The 16,048-nt window shown below is 52.1% G+C and overlaps 6 protein-coding genes and 2 non-coding genes across 8 annotated transcripts; 5 read left to right on the top strand and 3 right to left on the bottom strand.

The window, feature by feature from the left end:
• Nucleotides 1–40: 40 nt before the first annotated feature.
• B0T23DRAFT_327982 (uncharacterized protein) lies at nucleotides 41–1,336 on the bottom strand (the record flags this gene model as incomplete). Its single annotated transcript, XM_062835658.1, has 1 exon — nucleotides 41–1,336. One exon carries the CDS (start codon nucleotides 1,334–1,336, stop codon nucleotides 41–43), a length of 1,296 nt encoding a protein of 431 aa, XP_062687770.1.
• A 1,338-nt stretch (nucleotides 1,337–2,674) lies between these two features.
• On the top strand, nucleotides 2,675–4,831 carry B0T23DRAFT_327996 (uncharacterized protein; the record flags this gene model as incomplete). Its single annotated transcript, XM_062835659.1, has 2 exons — nucleotides 2,675–4,109; nucleotides 4,161–4,831. 2 exons carry the CDS (start codon nucleotides 2,675–2,677, stop codon nucleotides 4,829–4,831), a joined length of 2,106 nt encoding a protein of 701 aa, XP_062687769.1.
• A 1,738-nt stretch (nucleotides 4,832–6,569) lies between these two features.
• B0T23DRAFT_303001 (Clr5 domain-containing protein) lies at nucleotides 6,570–7,941 on the top strand (the record flags this gene model as incomplete). Its single annotated transcript, XM_062834314.1, has 2 exons — nucleotides 6,570–6,733; nucleotides 6,804–7,941. Coding segments are annotated over 2 exons (1,302 nt in total), but the record flags the coding sequence as incomplete, so codon positions are not given.
• Nucleotides 7,942–9,160: 1,219 nt separating this feature from the next.
• On the top strand, nucleotides 9,161–9,233 carry B0T23DRAFT_t438. The gene has a single exon. It is a non-coding gene; the product is annotated as a tRNA-Lys (tRNA).
• A 1,723-nt stretch (nucleotides 9,234–10,956) lies between these two features.
• Nucleotides 10,957–12,242, top strand: B0T23DRAFT_368284 (ketopantoate reductase PanE/ApbA-domain-containing protein; the record flags this gene model as incomplete). Its single annotated transcript, XM_062836441.1, has 2 exons — nucleotides 10,957–11,164; nucleotides 11,222–12,242. The coding sequence occupies 2 exons, from the start codon at nucleotides 10,957–10,959 to the stop codon at nucleotides 12,100–12,102; spliced, it is 1,089 nt and encodes a 362-aa protein (XP_062687767.1). The 3' UTR covers nucleotides 12,103–12,242.
• A 119-nt stretch (nucleotides 12,243–12,361) lies between these two features.
• B0T23DRAFT_57020 (uncharacterized protein) lies at nucleotides 12,362–13,084 on the bottom strand. The gene has a single exon (XM_062841482.1). The coding sequence runs from the start codon at nucleotides 12,957–12,959 to the stop codon at nucleotides 12,507–12,509; it is 453 nt and encodes a 150-aa protein (XP_062687766.1). The 5' UTR covers nucleotides 12,960–13,084; the 3' UTR covers nucleotides 12,362–12,506.
• A 235-nt stretch (nucleotides 13,085–13,319) lies between these two features.
• Nucleotides 13,320–13,407, bottom strand: B0T23DRAFT_t436. The gene has a single exon. It is a non-coding gene; the product is annotated as a tRNA-Tyr (tRNA).
• A 195-nt stretch (nucleotides 13,408–13,602) lies between these two features.
• Nucleotides 13,603–14,495, top strand: B0T23DRAFT_56953 (uncharacterized protein). The gene is made up of 2 exons (XM_062841481.1): nucleotides 13,603–14,176; nucleotides 14,242–14,495. Exons 1-2 carry the CDS (start codon nucleotides 13,879–13,881, stop codon nucleotides 14,337–14,339), a joined length of 396 nt encoding a protein of 131 aa, XP_062687765.1. The 5' UTR covers nucleotides 13,603–13,878; the 3' UTR covers nucleotides 14,340–14,495.
• The last annotated feature ends 1,553 nt before the right edge of the window (nucleotides 14,496–16,048 follow it).

Genomic DNA, 16,048 nt, shown 5'->3' with positions numbered 1-16,048 from the left:
CTGTCACCACCCCTCCCACTTATACACGGCGCCTTCATGGTCATCTCCTAAACTTCTTGGCCGAACCAAACCCAGCAGAACTACTACAAGCGTAATCGGATTCCGTATCCGATGACAAGTCTCTATCCTCCTCGTCCTCGTCCCCGTCCACATCCGACGATCCTGCCGAGCTCACACTGGCCACCATGATCGATTCATCCACGACCTTCCCCGTGTCCCTCGACACATGGGCCGGCGTGAACTGGAACATGGTGGTCCCATTACCGCCAAACAGCCCGGTCGCAACGGGAAGCTCCAACCGGAAGACGGTGGCGTGGTAGGAATAGAAGGCCTGCTGGATGGACTCCTCGAATTGTAGACCGGGGACAGATTCAAGGTAGTTTCGGAACTGGTCAATAGCCAGGACGAGTGGATCACTGGAAGGAAGGTTACGAGAGGGGAAGCGTCCGGGACGCTCGATGACGTATTCCCGCGCGTCGAGTATGAGGGCCGTGAGAGAGTGCAGGGCTAAGCAAGCTTTATGGAGAACTTCATTGGTGGATGAGGATGAGAGGCCGGGAGTGGTGTTGAAGGTCGTGGGGGGCTTTTTTCCGGGACCCGGGGAAGCCCCGGAGGGGAAGTAGTGCACTTCTTCGGGATTGGGACGAGACATGGAGCAGAGATAGGGGACCGTGGCTTCACGGCCTCGAGCTCGGGTCATGGGAGGGTTGGTACGAAGATAGCCGGTCCAACTCTTGGGCACCTTCCATTTGGTAGTACCGACGTTGATAGGCTTGCCCTGTCCATGTCCATGCCCCTGAGGGACGTCGACATGGAACCAGGCCCCGGAGTACTTGGGGTTGGTGACTACCTTCTCCCAAAAGTGGGAAAGATATCCGGCACCCGCCTTGTCAGTGTCGTTCCCAATGAGCTGCATCTCGGCGAGGTCCAGCTCACTGGCAACATCGTGGAGCGCGTTGAAGAGGGTCGTTAGACCGCTTTCGACGAGGTTCAGGTGGCTACTTGGAGGAGGCTCGGCACGGTTACCAACATGTTGGTTGTAGCCGTAGCCGTAGGGTTTCATGCCGCCGCCGCTTTTGAACAGAGCGTTGATGATCCAGTCGGCGTGCTCAGGCTCAATGGCGAGGTAATTCTCGTGGTTGATGCCATCTGGGTGGACGAGGTGGAACATGGAGTAGTCGTAACCGTGGTGGGGGAGGAGGCTTTTGAGGAGGTCGTTGTGAGCGAAGGGGTGGGATGGGGCTGGCGCTGGCGCTGGAACGTTGTAAAAAGTTTTGAAGCTTTGGATTGGAAATAATTGGTGGTTACTGTTGTTTTTGGTGGTCTTGGTGGCCATTTTGGGTCCGGCTTTGCCAGTGTTGCGAGCGTTCTGTTTGCGAGGGGGCATAGTTGGTGAAATCGAGTTGTTGGCTTCCGGCTGTTAAAGTGCTGAAGGGTGGATGTATGCTTTTGGAGTAATAATGTATTGTCTACTCAAAGCATGCTGGATGACCGGAAAGCAAGCCATTATATAGTTATGTAAAGGCGATGAGGTTGTATACTGTCAACCTAAGAATTCAAGATAAGGATGTTTGAGCCCCGTAAACAATGCACTTGTGATATGTAACATATCACGGCGCAGACAGAATCGATGGGCTTTGAACCATCTCGTTGTCATTCAATGCCTTTGATTAGAGTTGTAGATATATCACGGCGGGAGTTGCTCTCAGCCAAAGAAACTGTCTCTGACCTGAAGCCATAGTCTTGTTGAGAAACCGTTGAATGAGGTTTTGATCATGGTGTTTTCAGACCAGCGGACTGGACTGCTAGCGGACAGAGATGAATGGATGGTGAAGGAAAGCCAGGCGGTGCTTTGACACAAACAAAAAGAAACAACGGATTATCTAGCCACGTTATGACACCGAATTCTCTACATATCAGTCAGTCGCTCGTGAGGTATGAAGAATGTGTTCGATTGGACTGGGACAGAGTCACCAGACGGAGCTTCAAGAGTTCGGAAGCTTCAGTTGGGATCCGCGCGGCCGGGGGGAAGCTCAGAGAGGTGGATCCGCTGTTAAGCTCCCTTGGGGCCAATGGCGTCACTGTCAGCTTAGGTTGGTGGAGCCAATACGTGGGTACTTCAGGTGGGGCACATGCCACCTGCTCCTCCTCCCGAACTGTAGTGACCAACTTCCCTCGTGGTGCCTGATAATGGCAGGCACTTGACTGTCATCTGAGCCTCTTCCGTTACTCTTATCATAAGCATCATCAGATCAAAGAAGCATCCGATCATCCCGTCCCCGCCATCGGTCTTATTCTCCAGACTTTCACTCCTCTTTCTTTCATCTTACAAGCTCATACTTTGGTGTCCGTACTGGTTCGACCACATTGCGCTCCGCTGTCTTCGAGTCGTGCCGGCCTCGTTTGCTGTTTGTTGCTATATCTGTTCTGTGTATGTCCAAGTTGTCCATTCTCGCTTGTTCATTAACTCCCTGGTACACTTCACTTGCTTCCCTCTCGATTTATGCCCCACTGGTCCTCGTGTAAGAGTGACAGTCTGGATTATAATGCCTTATCGGTAGACATATCCATCCAGCTTCTCTGTGTGCGCAATGCCGTTACCATGTATCGGTTGCTGATGATATATACATATGTGTCTGCAGCGGCCTTCTCGCGAATGAACACGACTAATCTAATGCCCTTCAACGACATCTCCCTTCCGCGACCATCTCGACCCCGAGACGAATACAACATGTGGTCTAACCAAGCAAGCCGCTCTGTTCAGAAGTCCAGCGATTACGACTTGGAAGACCTTTCTCCTCGCCCTGACGACCCCTTTTTAAACCATGATATACCGCAAAATCGCAATCAGCCGGCGTTCCGACGGCGAACTTCCCCGCCCCCATCATCTTCAACCTTCAGCGACAAAGCAAGCACGACTGGGTCGATATCTAAGGACAAGAAATCTCGTGTTTTGTTCGCCGGGCCGCCACCGCCCATATTCTCGACACAAATCTTGCAGCGAGAGGATAAGGATCGTTACTCTACGCCAACGTCGCCGCTCGAATTCGGAGTGTCCTCCATCGCCCAGAATATCAATAGCGTCTTGTTCGAAAAGGGAGGTTCTACAGCGCGTAATCGGGATGAAGTCCGCTTCGAACAGGACACGTTCTGGCGCAACCTACAGCACCGCGAACGGTTAATCCAGAAGGAATTTCAAAGCATACTCGACGCCCAAGCTACAGGGCTGATGGCGAACCTCAACCCAGATGCTGCTCCACCTCCATCATCAAGCTCGAACATCAGCGTTGCCGGAAGCACATCAACTACTCGTCGGTCACATGTTGTTTTTGAGCTACCCACCCGTACAACGGAAACCGGAGAGATCATTCCCGTTCGTCAACCACGCCAGAAACCCCTGAATTTGCGCGGGGCCAGAGCCGCCTTAGCCAGGACCATGGCACTCGCTGCCGACCTCAAAATTGAGGAGGAAGCAAACCTCGACTCTGCGCTCTTTTTACGGAAGAAGGCACTGTCAGAGCTGCGCAAGCTTTCAACGCAGCGGGATGCTATTGTGGGGGAATTACGCACGTTGGAGGGCGATGACGAGGAACCGCTTGCCCGTGAGCTGCGCGAGCTTGATGAAGAGTACACCAATGTTCGCGCGGAAATAGCCGAGTTAGAGGAACGGTTGGTGGCTTTGCGGAAGCGGAAACGCTGGCTTGATGGACGGAGGCTGGACGTTAGAAATCGTCGCGAGGCTGGCCTTAGTGGTTACAAAGGGGCCCTGAAGGAGGTGGATGACAAACTGGAAGATATGTTGATCAAACCCAGGGTGCTGCCTTTGGATATTGAGGCTGTGATAGGGCCTGGTCAGAACGAGGGTAATCTAGAGGTGGAGCAGCAGGCCCTGGTAGGGTTGGAGTTCATGCGTCTACGACCGGAGCGACGGACGGCTGATATGGCCAAGGATTGGTGGGAGAGTGAGATTGCCCTTCTCGAGCGGCGCAAAGAGGAAATAAACAAGGAACGCTCAGCATTAGAGGAGGGTGCTGAGGTTTGGAGGGAGGTTGTCAGGTTGGTAACAGCCTACGAGGAAGATTTGCGCAAAGAGATTGCAAAGGCCAGCCGTGTTGAGCCTGGAGGCTTCAGCAGTGACGGCGGCAAGGGCAAGGGCAAAGGAAAGGCCATCGCCGATGATCAAGCAGCAAGCCCACTCGTGTTCTGTACATCACAGCTCGACAAAATCATGAAAGTCATGGGTGCGCTAGACGAAAAATTCAATCTTGCAGAAGAGCACGGTTGGAGGTTGCTGTTATGTGCTATAGGTGCCGAGTTGGAGGCGTTCAAGCAGGCCAAAGAGATGATCCAAGACATGCTGATGGAGCAGGGGTATGAGATGGAAGACGAGAAGGAATACCAAGGGAGCAATGGTAGCACTCCGCGATTGGGGAGGTCGACGGCGACGGTCCTGCAAGACTCTACTGGAGCTTGGTCCACCAGCCATCGACCAACCACCGTCACCGATCATAGTGTCGACGATGAGGTTGGCCATGGAAGTGACGATAACGCTCATACTTATGGCCGTAATCACTTGGATCTGGTGGATCTCGAGGATAACCCGCATGAAGAGCAGCGCACGGATCATGACGAGAGTGACGACAATGAAGTCCCTCCAGACTTGCTCGTCTCTAATGTCGATAACGACGATCGAGATGAACCTAGAGGAGGAGGAGGAGTGGGTCTCCAACGGGTTCCGCGACAAGGCCTGGATTCCAGCAAGACGACGGACAGTGAGAATGATGTACCACCAGAGTTTTTGGCGCACCATGGCGTTGACGACGTGGAATAGTTGGCCCAACGGTTCGCAGGCCTTTCGGTTTAATGAGGTCGTACACAAAGCCGTTTCTAGTGGCACGATGCAGTCCTTCCTTCCAGAGGTCTTCATCAAGCGTAGATGTTGGTTCTCTTGGGTTGAGCGGTCGTGCATGGCTTATCAGACATTTATCCGATACCCATATTCACTTGGATTCGTCGGTACCGTCATGTCCTACTCCAAGCTTGAGCCCTCTACTATTGTCTAGTCTGGCTTGCGATAGTTTCTCTTGCCTGCCCTCGAGCCCCGCGGTGAGCTACTAGCGGTTGCCAGTTCCTAGTACGTCGAGGTTGCTTCGTTGTATTGTCGCCTTCCGCCACCAGACAGATCTTTCCATTCCATTCTTGTATGTCCCAGGCTGAGATTCGCAGCTGACATTACCTTGTCAGACGACCTCATTTCGATATCCTGGCGTTCTGCCTCCTCGGGCCTCCGCATCCACTCCAAGCACCCAGTGCGGGGCCGCTTTCATATCTGGATCTTCCGACAGAAATCTCATGCGAGATGCCTTACTATCAAGCATCCGCTAGCTTCAGTCAGACTTGCAGCCTCCTAACGGAGATACAGTCTGGAAATTTTGTGACACAAAGATGGGTTATGGTCCATGTGGATCGATCTACCTTGGCAATCTCCGTTCCATTACCTGCGTGGTAAGCAACGCAACTTTATCCAGACTACCACAATTATTTAAAGCATCTTTCTGACAATTACGACAAGCGAGTACAACGCATGGCCGTATGAGTGGATGAACATAATGCGACATAAATGGACATGATTCCAAACCAAATTTAAACCTGCTAACATACAGTAATGGGGGTTACGCCGGTGTCGGTCCAACAAGAGACATATCAAAGGCTATTAACCACACACACCGATTGAAATCCACGGCGGCAAACTTGGACTGGCTAGGGATCAACTAACAGTGCGGTCCTTTTGCATGACGAAGTGATAGCAGCTGCACAATACTTTTTAAGATAAAGGTCTCGTTGATGACGGCGTGGGCTGATGCGAGGGACTTCTGATATGGAGCTGGTCCAACGTGTAACCCGGCTTTGTTTGGACCAATGCCGTGCCCTTTTGCCGTGGTTAGAGCCTTTCCTTTGGTGATCTCCCCGCCCAACTTGGCAAATAGTATCTCGCTGACCGTTGACGATGGTTATCAATCATGATCTGTCGAACCGCCTCTCGGATTGTGTGGCAGATATGCGCCGTGGTGCCCATTCAACAACAACGACCTTTGCTCCAGTTCCCCAGACTGTGTGCCCCGGTACCACGTGTCATGGACATAATGGGCCTCCGTTTTTCCTTGCTTCAAAAGTGCCACACATTGAATTAGTCATCTTGGAACATCAGGTAGTGTCCTCATGGCGAGTCCCGGTCGGCACCACTGGGTTTCCCACATCGCTTGTGCAGGCAGGCTTGGGGAGCTGGATCCAAGCATTGTGTTTATCCTCTTGACACTCATAATATATGCTCGAAACAAGCAGATCAAAAACTCACTTTCATTTAGCCAGCATCGAGACAACAGCTCCTGGGTTCACTCAAGGGTAATACAAATCAGACATCGACTAGACTGGACCTTCTACTGCTGGCGCATTTCGGGGCAATGCATCCAAGCTGCTGCGAATGCGTGTCTAATTAGTGTATCTTCGAGACGAAGGACTTGACTCCCGCGTTCGTCGAGGAAACAGGAAAAGAATATGTCGCGGACACCATGGAAGGCGTGAGACACGATCAACAACAGCAACCCCCAGGATGGGCAGGTGGTGACGAGTGGGAGGAGCATCGAGGGAGAATTCAGGAGCTTTACCAGAGCCAAAACCTGTCGTTGAAGGAAGTGATGAGGATCATGGAAGAGCATTGTGGATTCAGGGCAACGTAAGAGAACATATTAGCTCCCGCGCTCGCTCGAAGTATATTGGATCCTGTGGACTGACGCATCCCACAGACAACGGATGTATAAAACTCGGATCAAGGCCTGGGGACTGGACAAGAACTTCAAGGAGTCGGAAGTGGTAGAGCTCTTCCGGTTGAGACGGGAGAGGGAGAAGCTCGGGAAGCCAACCACTTATAGAATACGAGGTCGCGAGATCGACTGGGACCGAGTCAATAGCTACGTCAAACGGAAAGGGCTGGACATCGCCCGGCTGCTCGAGGCCGACCGGCCCCACAGCCCGGCAATAGCACGTGAAATAACTTGCCGAACTCCCTCTCCCATTTCAGGACACCATCGACATTACCGACATGAACCATCGGCCAGCACTCCATCCCTCTCTTCATCAGTCGGATCGGATCACTTCACCCACAATGTGCCGCCATTCACAAGACCAATGACCGCGTCATCCGCCCCCATCATGGCCGGGATGGATCCCCGAACTACTAACTCAACACCGTATCCCGCATATACACAGCCTTATTCTCCCACGCAAGCCCTTCGATCGCCGGCCACCTTCGGTCACTCCGCAACTCTGCCTCCTGTTGGACACTCCGTAGCCATCCATTCCTTCCAAAGGTTTCTGACTCGCATCTACAAGACCCTTCTCTACGAAGACAACGACAAGACCTGGGGCACAACACAATACTGGCTGGGGTACTCGCACGCGTTAGAGTGGTTGATGACGATCCGCTACAAAACCGCCTTTTATCGTGACATCTTGGTGCAGCTGTCCTCCGATTCCGGTGGTGGCGCCAACGTCAGCATAGCCGCCCGGGATATCGTTCGTCGCTTCCGCACCATCAACAGATCGTTCGCTATGCTCGAGCCCATGGTCCAGAGCGTGATCGGGGCCAAATTCTACTACATTATCAACTTCGTCTACGCTTTTGGGTTGTGTACGGACGTGGCTCAACTGCCAGTAGCGTATCCGCTGGTCTCGATTGCTAGGGTACTGCTTGACGAAACACATAATGCTTGCTCGGCACCACATCCTCTGCCGGTATTGCCCGGTGGACTTGCTGATGGTGGTCGGCCCGGAGAAATGATGGGAATAGCTTACCGACGCAGTAGCTGCAGTGGTGTCGCCAATGGCGGTGGTCGAGCCGCCGCCGCCGCCGCCGAACAGGAGGGTTTCGTGTCAGCTGCCGGGTATGATGCCGACTATTACCTGTCTCTGTCACACCCACCACACCTGAACGTGAACAGCAGCAGCAATAGTCAGCCGGTCGACCACCATCACCATTCAGACACATCTGCATCCGCATCGAGGCGGCTCATGTTGGACAGCAGCAGCCACGACTTCAAAGAGTCCGCCGAGCGGTTTCTGAACACGGTGCTGGAGCAGACAACCAAAGACTTGGGTGTGTCGCCGGTATCCCTAGAGTCGTTTTTGCTTTTCAGGGATACGATGGACGGTCGACCCATCCTGGGTCATCATATCCCGTTTCCAGCATCATCGTCGCCATCGCCACCGTTATCAGTGGCCGCCAACGCCAATGTCGGAAGACTGGTTGTCGAAGTTCCAGAACAAAGAGTCTTCAGCCCCAACCCGAACCCCTCGGCTTGCCCATCAACAAACAACCACTACCCCCCACCAGCACCACCAGCACCACTATTGCAAGATCAAGAAGAACACCGACAGAAACAAGATCCTGCCAAAAAGCTCCTCCAAGAAGCCACATCCCACCTAAAATCCGCCATCTGGCTGCTTTCCCACGGCAAAGACGCACAAGCCGAGTCATACCTTTCATCAGTCATCACTACGACCGAGACTTTGTTCTCTGCTAGTAGTAGCATCAGTACCTCTTCAATACAGCCTCCTCATTCTCGTCCTCCTCATCCAAATGTACAAGCCCAAAGCACCAGCGACAGCGGCAGCAGCAGCGAAATCCCGTTCCCCAGCGTTTCCCTCAAGATGTTACTTAGGAATGACTCGTCGTCGTCGTCATCGATCGTGACCAAGACTGCCAAAGTGGTGGGTAGGTGTGCGCATTATCACCTTGCCAGGTTGTATGGGAGGCGCATACGAGCGGGAGGATGGGAGGGAACTGGAATGAGGGAGAAGGAAAGAGAGCATCTGATAAAAAGCACGGAGGGAACGGCGCTGTTTGATGAGTATGTGCAGTGGGAAGAGGTAGAGTTTTTGTTTTAATTTGAGCACTCAGACCCCGGAGCTCACAGTTTGATTATCTTCTTTGTTCTATGGCTGGTTGCCATCCACGCGGGAAGTGAGAGTGACGGACGGACGGGGTGGCATTGGGACTTGCAAAGTCAGAATCAAGAGCGTAGATGCTGTATAGTAGTTGATTGACTATATTAGTCTGGGCTCTGACCCGAATTATCAACCAATCATGGCAGCTCTTTCAGCTGCCCGGCTAGCTCAATCGGTAGAGCGTGAGACTCTTAATCTCAAGGTTGTGGGTTCGACCCCCACGTCGGGCTCAATTCCCGGCGTTTACAACGCCTTCCTTTTTTTGTTGTTACTATTTTTTCGTCGCCTGAGCTGTGCACAAACTGTGTTTTTACACTCTTCATTCCCTTTTTTTTATTTCATGTTTCCATCTTTCTGTTTTCCTTTTCGGGTAAGGGCAGTGGGTGTGGAACGGTCGAAGCGAACCTTTCTTTTTTTTCCCAAAATTTTGGGGTAGGCGCGATTTGAATGTTATCTTGGGCGTAGAAATGACTCCTTCCAAAGATGCAAATACAGAAAGGCAGTGAAGAAAATGAGAGCCTTGTGAACAGCTAGAGAGTAGCTTCCTTAACCGAATCAGTATCTCACCCGTATTCGTCATCCCTCAATCCCCACCCTTCGTTCAAAGACATCACTTCCACCGAACTTCCTAGATCGCTGTTGCATGTCTCCTGCTCACCATTCATCATGCCTTCCACTTGTCCCCCGTTGTTCCTCTGCTCTCTCTCCAGTGTCTCCTTCGTCAACCCCAACGTCTCCAACAAACTCTGCAAATTCCCAACCCCCTCCCCCCCTTTTTCTTTCCATCTCTTCTTTCGCCAATCTCCCCAGGCCCACACTGGCCTCCATCTTCTCAAAAATGTTCAAGGAAGGGTCAAACAGCCCCTTGCTGCAAATCGCAAATCGTTTTACATCGTCATGAGAACGCCATCTCGTCCGGCTTCTTGGTTGATTGTGGAAATGACTGTACGTAAAACAGCCGATAAAGAAAGTGACAACATTTTAAGTGTGAGAGTCAAACTGTCTTGGCAACTTCTTTGGTTATACAAAGAGCACGTCGTCCATCACATGATTCACATCGTATCTTGAGTTCAGGACTCTATAATACTCCAGAGGTGATGATCCCAACATGAATCATACCTGTCGAGACAAGCCTGAAGTTTGGGGATCGAATGATGTTGGTATCAGATTCTGAAGCTATTTTGCGCCTGTTCGTCATATCTTGACCGACGTGTCCCTCATTACGCCCTGCAGACACTTTCCCTTTGTTACTTGCTGGTAGGGGGACAAGCGCAAAGAACTGAATCTGTCTTCTAGACAGAGCAAATAAAGATGTATCATTCTACAGTAATATTCCAAAGCCAACAACCGATGTTGACATCTGGCTGTGTAGCATCGTCAGGGTTTACCCATTCTTATCGCCAACGCCCATCGATTTCTGCAAACGCCCATTTTTGAGCCTCATTTTTTTGTGTTCGGAGACTCCAACCACATCTATTGACCCCCACATGACCAATATCATCCCGCCGCGCGCCTGAAAGCAATGATTGAGCCATTTTAGTTCCAACGACAAACACTGACCGAATAAGCCTGCTATATCATGGGCTATCTAGCTTGGTGGGATTGCCGTCTTACCAGGACACTTGCGAAACACTCTTTCCCGGTGAACTGCTATCGTCAAGCGATATTGCAGAGGCGGTGACCAAACATCAGATAAAATCCCCTCCGCCTGTTGGAGCATTGATGTGTAGAGGTAAGTCGTGACCTGACACCGGTAGATCGCTAGTCGTTGAGCACGAACCCCTTTGGCACATCATTTTGGATCCTCCTCGAAAGTACTTAAAGACGACTAAACTTGAGTTCTTCCCAAAATCAGGTCTGCTTCTCTCGGACGCTCAGCATCCAAAAAAAAGGGAAAGAAACGCAAACCCATACAACCAAAGTCAAGCACGGAAAGAGCACACGCACCACAATATGGGTTCCGTTGACGCAAACAAGAAGCTGCAAGTGCTCCTCGTGGGCTCGGGAGGCATCGGTACCATGGTTGCCTACGCCCTCGAGAAAGGAGGCAAAGCCGAGGTAGCCGCGGTTCTGCGGTCCAACTTTGAGGCTGTCTTCGAGAATGGCTTTACCATTCATTCGGTCGACCACGGTGAAGTCAAGGACTGGCGCCCAACTTCAAGTCAGTCCTTTCACCCATTAAGCTCTCTTCAAGCACCGTAAACTCACGTTCGTGCAGTTCTTGATAGTATCCCATCTGTCAGCGAGGAGTCATGGAGAGCCCCCTACGACTACGTCATCGTCACCACAAAGAACATACCCGACATCCAGCCTCAGATCACTAATATCATCGCGCCTGCCATTACGCCCGGCCACACTGCCATCGTCCTCATCCAGAACGGCCTCAACATCGAGCGTCCCTTTTTCTCCGCCTTCCCCGCCAACCCCATCCTTTCCGGTATTACCTTTACCGGCGCCATCGAGTTGCCCCCAGGCACCATCAACCACCACAACCACGAACGCACCTTCATCGGCGTCTTCGACAACCCTATCGCAGCCTCATACAGCCAAAAATCAAGGGCCATTGCCGCCGCCCGCCGCCTCGTCGACGCCTACACCGCCTGCGGCCCCGAGGTTGACTGCACCTACGAGCCGGACGTGGCTTACTCTCGCTGGCGTAAGCTGCTGTACAACGCTTCGTACAATGGCGTGGCCGCGATCTTGGGCATGGACACGTCGCGCATGCGCTTCACCGAGCACATCATCGACGACTTGATTCGGCTGTTGATGCAGGAGATTCGAGCGACGGCAAAAGCAGCGGCCGGCGTGGAGCTCGAGGAGAAGCTGATCGAGACGATGATCACGGCGGACGGGTATGATAAGTTCTTTAAACCGAGCATGCTGCAAGATGTGGAGAAGGGTAGGTTTATCGAGTTTGAGAACCTCGTGGGCGAACCGCTCAGGGAGGCGGAGAGGGTTGGGGTGGAGACGCCGACGCTTAAGGTTGTCTATGGATTGTTGAAGGGTCTGCAATTTAAGGCAAAGGAAAGACACTTGGAGGATGTGGTGGTGCCGCGGAGTGGTGAGGGATTGAGGTATGGAGGTTGTGGGAAGTCTTAGAAGTCAGGGCACGAAATCCTGGGCTTCAGAAACGCATTCGGAACTGGTGACTGGGTGTCCGAGGGAAGGAAGATGACGGGTCATATTGACATGAAATGAAGATTCAGAGAAGGAAATACGAGGAGACACTCAGACATAGGACATTCAGGAAAAAAAAAAAAAACCGGGAGCATAATCCTTACATCAGCAACTCAAAAGGGAACCGAACCGAAGTTCTCATGAAATCAATATATTATCAAACCTCATCGCCAACGACGTACGGACTGCTAACCGCTACTGGGCGTTCTAAACAAGGAAAAATGTTAACTCACTAATGGCATGAACAGACCTTATAACGCCTGATATGAACACCCTCAGCCCCGTCCACGACATCTACTCCGGGTTCTCCCACTGTATAAGTTGATTCATAAATACGCCTCGTCGTAAGGTGCACAAAACCGCAAATTCACCTCGTGACTGTTCAAAGGGTAAACGAGACTTATGTAGACACCGTTGGGCCCGGCAACGGAGAAGACTTTGAGACAGAAGCCCTGGCGCTCTGCTTCTTTCTCGCCAAGCCGATGCCTCGCTTCTGCTCCCTTTTCAAACTCGTCCATGGCGGTGCTGAATTGATGCGAGCGGGCAACGGTCACGCGGCGCCACTTGTCGTCTTCCAAGTCACGGCAGAGATAGGAGACTGAATTGCTGTTGTGGGTGATCATGTGTAGAACTCTATAACGGTCATCAAGAACGTCGCCTATGTTGACAACCTTGCGGTGAGACGCGCCTTGACGAGGCAATCCGCTGTTTTCGATTTGGGGTTGCGTTGCGGAGGTGTGGGCCGCCGCTCTGTGGCCGTTATTGACTGAGTAGGGCATCTTGTTAGTGTAGAAGAATCGGACAAAGAATCACGGGCTCGCGTTTGATGGTATTGAGGCGGCCAGGTGTGCGAGATGATAGCGTTTAACAACGAACAAGGCGGGAAGTCAAATTGGGAGACACGAGATCGAGCTTTATAGATTCCATGTCTGCAGGACAGGAGAGTCGAGATGAACAATGGCTCGCCAACAAGAGTCGTCTTCTTTGTGTGTGTTGTTCACAGAGTCGCCCATTGTTCAAGAAAGTGCTTCAGAATACGGGGTAGAAGGGCAATGCTAAGTAAGTTGGTGAAAAAAGAAAAAGGAGGAAGCAGGATGAACAAGGGAAGAAGAAAGAAGAAGAAGGCACAAAAAGATATTTCCCCTCGACCGGAATCGAGCCGGTGACCTTTCGGTATACAATCATACAATTACAGCCGAACGTGATATCCAACTACACCACAAGGGGATATGGTTTAGACACTTAAAAGTCTAGCATTAAATCCCTCAAAGCGGTGCTGGGTTCTACATATCTCCGCGGGAACAAGTGCTGTCCGGGCTGGACTACATTGCCAGGGTTAGGGTCACACTCGGACTGAATTGCACCGACATACGTACGCTAGTAAAATCAAGGGGCGACCTGACCGTGCGCCAAGGGAGCAAACAGGTCTGATGGACATCCACTTTTGATGGATCATGGGACTGCAAGGCCCTGACTCGACTTTCTCCATCACGAATCCGGGGCAGACACAAGGGTTCCTTGAACTACCCCAGACTTTTACCAAGTCCTCGTTCCTGAGGGTGCGTATCAATTGTCTCGTTCAGCTACTTCTGCGGTTCATCTTCTTGATTGGCTGACTGGCTCTCGTTTCGCTTGCCTCCTCTAGGGAAATAAAACGAAAAAAAGCGATTGCTAGCTATCGAGACCCGACAAGACTCCATGTTCCTTTCGACGAAAATGAACGCCTTCACGTCCTCTTCGCTGGCCCAGCGCAGCCGCCTTCTACTACGGAATGCCCATGCCTCACCCGCGCTCGGAACCCCAAGAATCTCTAGACAGAGCTACGCTACGGGCCAAAAGCCAGCTGGGAAGTCCGGAAACTTCAAGGCCACAGGCGAGCAACCTAAGCGGGTTGACCCGAACAGTCCCGAATACAAGGCCTACCAGAGAACTTGGACAACCGTCATGATCGGGACACCCATCATCCTTGTCTGCTCTTATGAGCTCTGGCAAAGGCGTAAGTGCGGAATGCCCGAGTTTGACCCCCCTCAAGCCACCAACTAACTGCTCTTGCGTCCCCAGTTATTGAGGGCAAGAAGCCTCTTTCTTTAGAACCCAAAGACACGACAGCCCTCACAGAATTGACACCCCACCCCGAGAGCCCAAGCACAAGAGCATAATGTTCTGAGTTCTTGTTTGCTTTGACCGTCATCAATACATAATACTTTGGTCATGGTCGCGTTTGGTCTTCCCTAACATCGTTGGCGTGCAACCAAGCCCATGTAGGACTCAACGGTCCTGCTGGCGCCGCGGTGCTAGATACCCGTGCCGTTTCGTTGGTTTGATCCAGATAATAATCATTCTACAACTGTTCAGTATAGCCTTCGATGCTTGCCCTCCCCCAAGACCGTACCATCTTCGCATCCAGCCATGGATGGCTATTGCGGACACACAACTGGGACCGAGAAAGACAGGGGAGAGCGTCGACCCTTTTATGCACGATAGCTTGTTGCCGTCAAGAAACTGGCGCCTCCTCTTCCCCAATGCCGCGCCCTAGCTCCCCGCAAACCCACGCTCGACGCCGGCAGGCCGGGTATCATACATAGCGGGCCTCGGATGAGAGCGGCGGGTGGGGTAGCTTCGTTCTTGGGCAAACAAGTGCTTGGGTGCTTTGCCGAGCGGTGCCTCCGAGAGAATGGAGAGTGCTGCACGAGAACGTAGTTGCAGGTACGGCACATGACGATCCTTGCGGCTCCCCTAGACTATCGTCGACTATCCAAGCGAACCAAGAAAAAGCTTTGGGGGTTCGTACCATCTCATCCGCCTCTCAAGAAATTGGTCACAGTCACCAGGTGTCTAGACTGCTCCGTAATCAGTCATAACTATGGTGTACCTGTATGACATTAATAATGGCTTTGACGAATGGCGACAATCCCCAGTTGCCTCTCAGCTCAGCAGCTCCATGGCCATCGGCTTTAATTACTTATTACGGCTGCGTGTGCAGTCCGGCTCCGCTTGGCTTCGACTGCTCAAGTTAGAGAGTCCCTGAGCAACTCCGCCTTCGCAGAGGGTAGTGTAAGAAAGTCATTCTTCATGGGTCTTCTGGCCTTGGCTTGACCCATGTCTTCCTTTAGTGCCAGCCCGTATCGTGGGGTAAATGGAAGCCAGGATCGGGTTGGGGACGTCAGCACTTCTCGACGGCTTCTAGTTGGCTCAGCCAGCGTGTGAAAGGATCCTGGCTCACGTTACATTTGTCACACCAACCTATCCCCGGCCTCTCCAAACGTGTCCAGCTTTAGCGTGCCATTGTTGGTCGGGTTTAACGGTTGCATACAATGTGCTCCACCGGGTTAACTGATGGTCCTCGGCACATTCAGCGAGCCGCATACTGTACATCTTCATCCAGCAAAATATGTGAAGCTGATAGGTGCTGCCTCTTCGAAAATAAACCCGAATCCCGACGGACTATCAGTGTCCAATGACGTCCCGCGTTGACAGCCCCCAATTCGACACTGAAAGTCACCATGTCGTATCCATAAGAGTTTGAGAACTCGCAGTGCAAAATTGGAGATAAGAGGGAGAACTGGGAGCCAACAAGATTGCCATCCCAACCACACTAAAAGAGAAGAAAAACAAAGAGATTCACAGTGGACCTCTCCGCTCTCCCCAGATTATCCCCCGCGTTCCGACGCGCAAAAAGGGCGGGGTCTTTGCGGTGCCTGTTGGAAGCGCTAGTGCCTAAGGGGCAATCCAACGACTTCGAGAACTCCATCAACTATCCAGGTGGGTCTCTTTCGGGGGAAGTTCGATCGCGGACCGAGTGGATAAGGGGGGGGATTTCTTGCCCACACCCAGCCTGAGATGCGGAGAAGCCAGGGGCCCAGGTTCG

Source organism: Neurospora hispaniola, assembly GCF_033458365.1.
Source record: "Neurospora hispaniola strain FGSC 10403 chromosome Unknown B0T23scaffold_14, whole genome shotgun sequence".
Taxonomy (NCBI): domain Eukaryota; kingdom Fungi; phylum Ascomycota; class Sordariomycetes; order Sordariales; family Sordariaceae; genus Neurospora; species Neurospora hispaniola.
This window is presented reverse-complemented; position numbering and strand designations above follow the sequence as displayed.

Excerpts from the sequence above, each read along its gene's own strand:
- B0T23DRAFT_57020 (XM_062841482.1), bottom strand. The coding sequence starts at position 12,959 with ATGCCCTACTCAGTCAATAACGGCCACAGAGCGGCGGCCCACACCTCC.
- B0T23DRAFT_56953 (XM_062841481.1), top strand. The coding sequence starts at position 13,879 with ATGTTCCTTTCGACGAAAATGAACGCCTTCACGTCCTCTTCGCTGGCC. Across the intron at positions 14,177-14,241 it reads TTATGAGCTCTGGCAAAGGC|TTATTGAGGGCAAGAAGCCT; the intron begins GTAAGTGCGGAA and ends TTGCGTCCCCAG.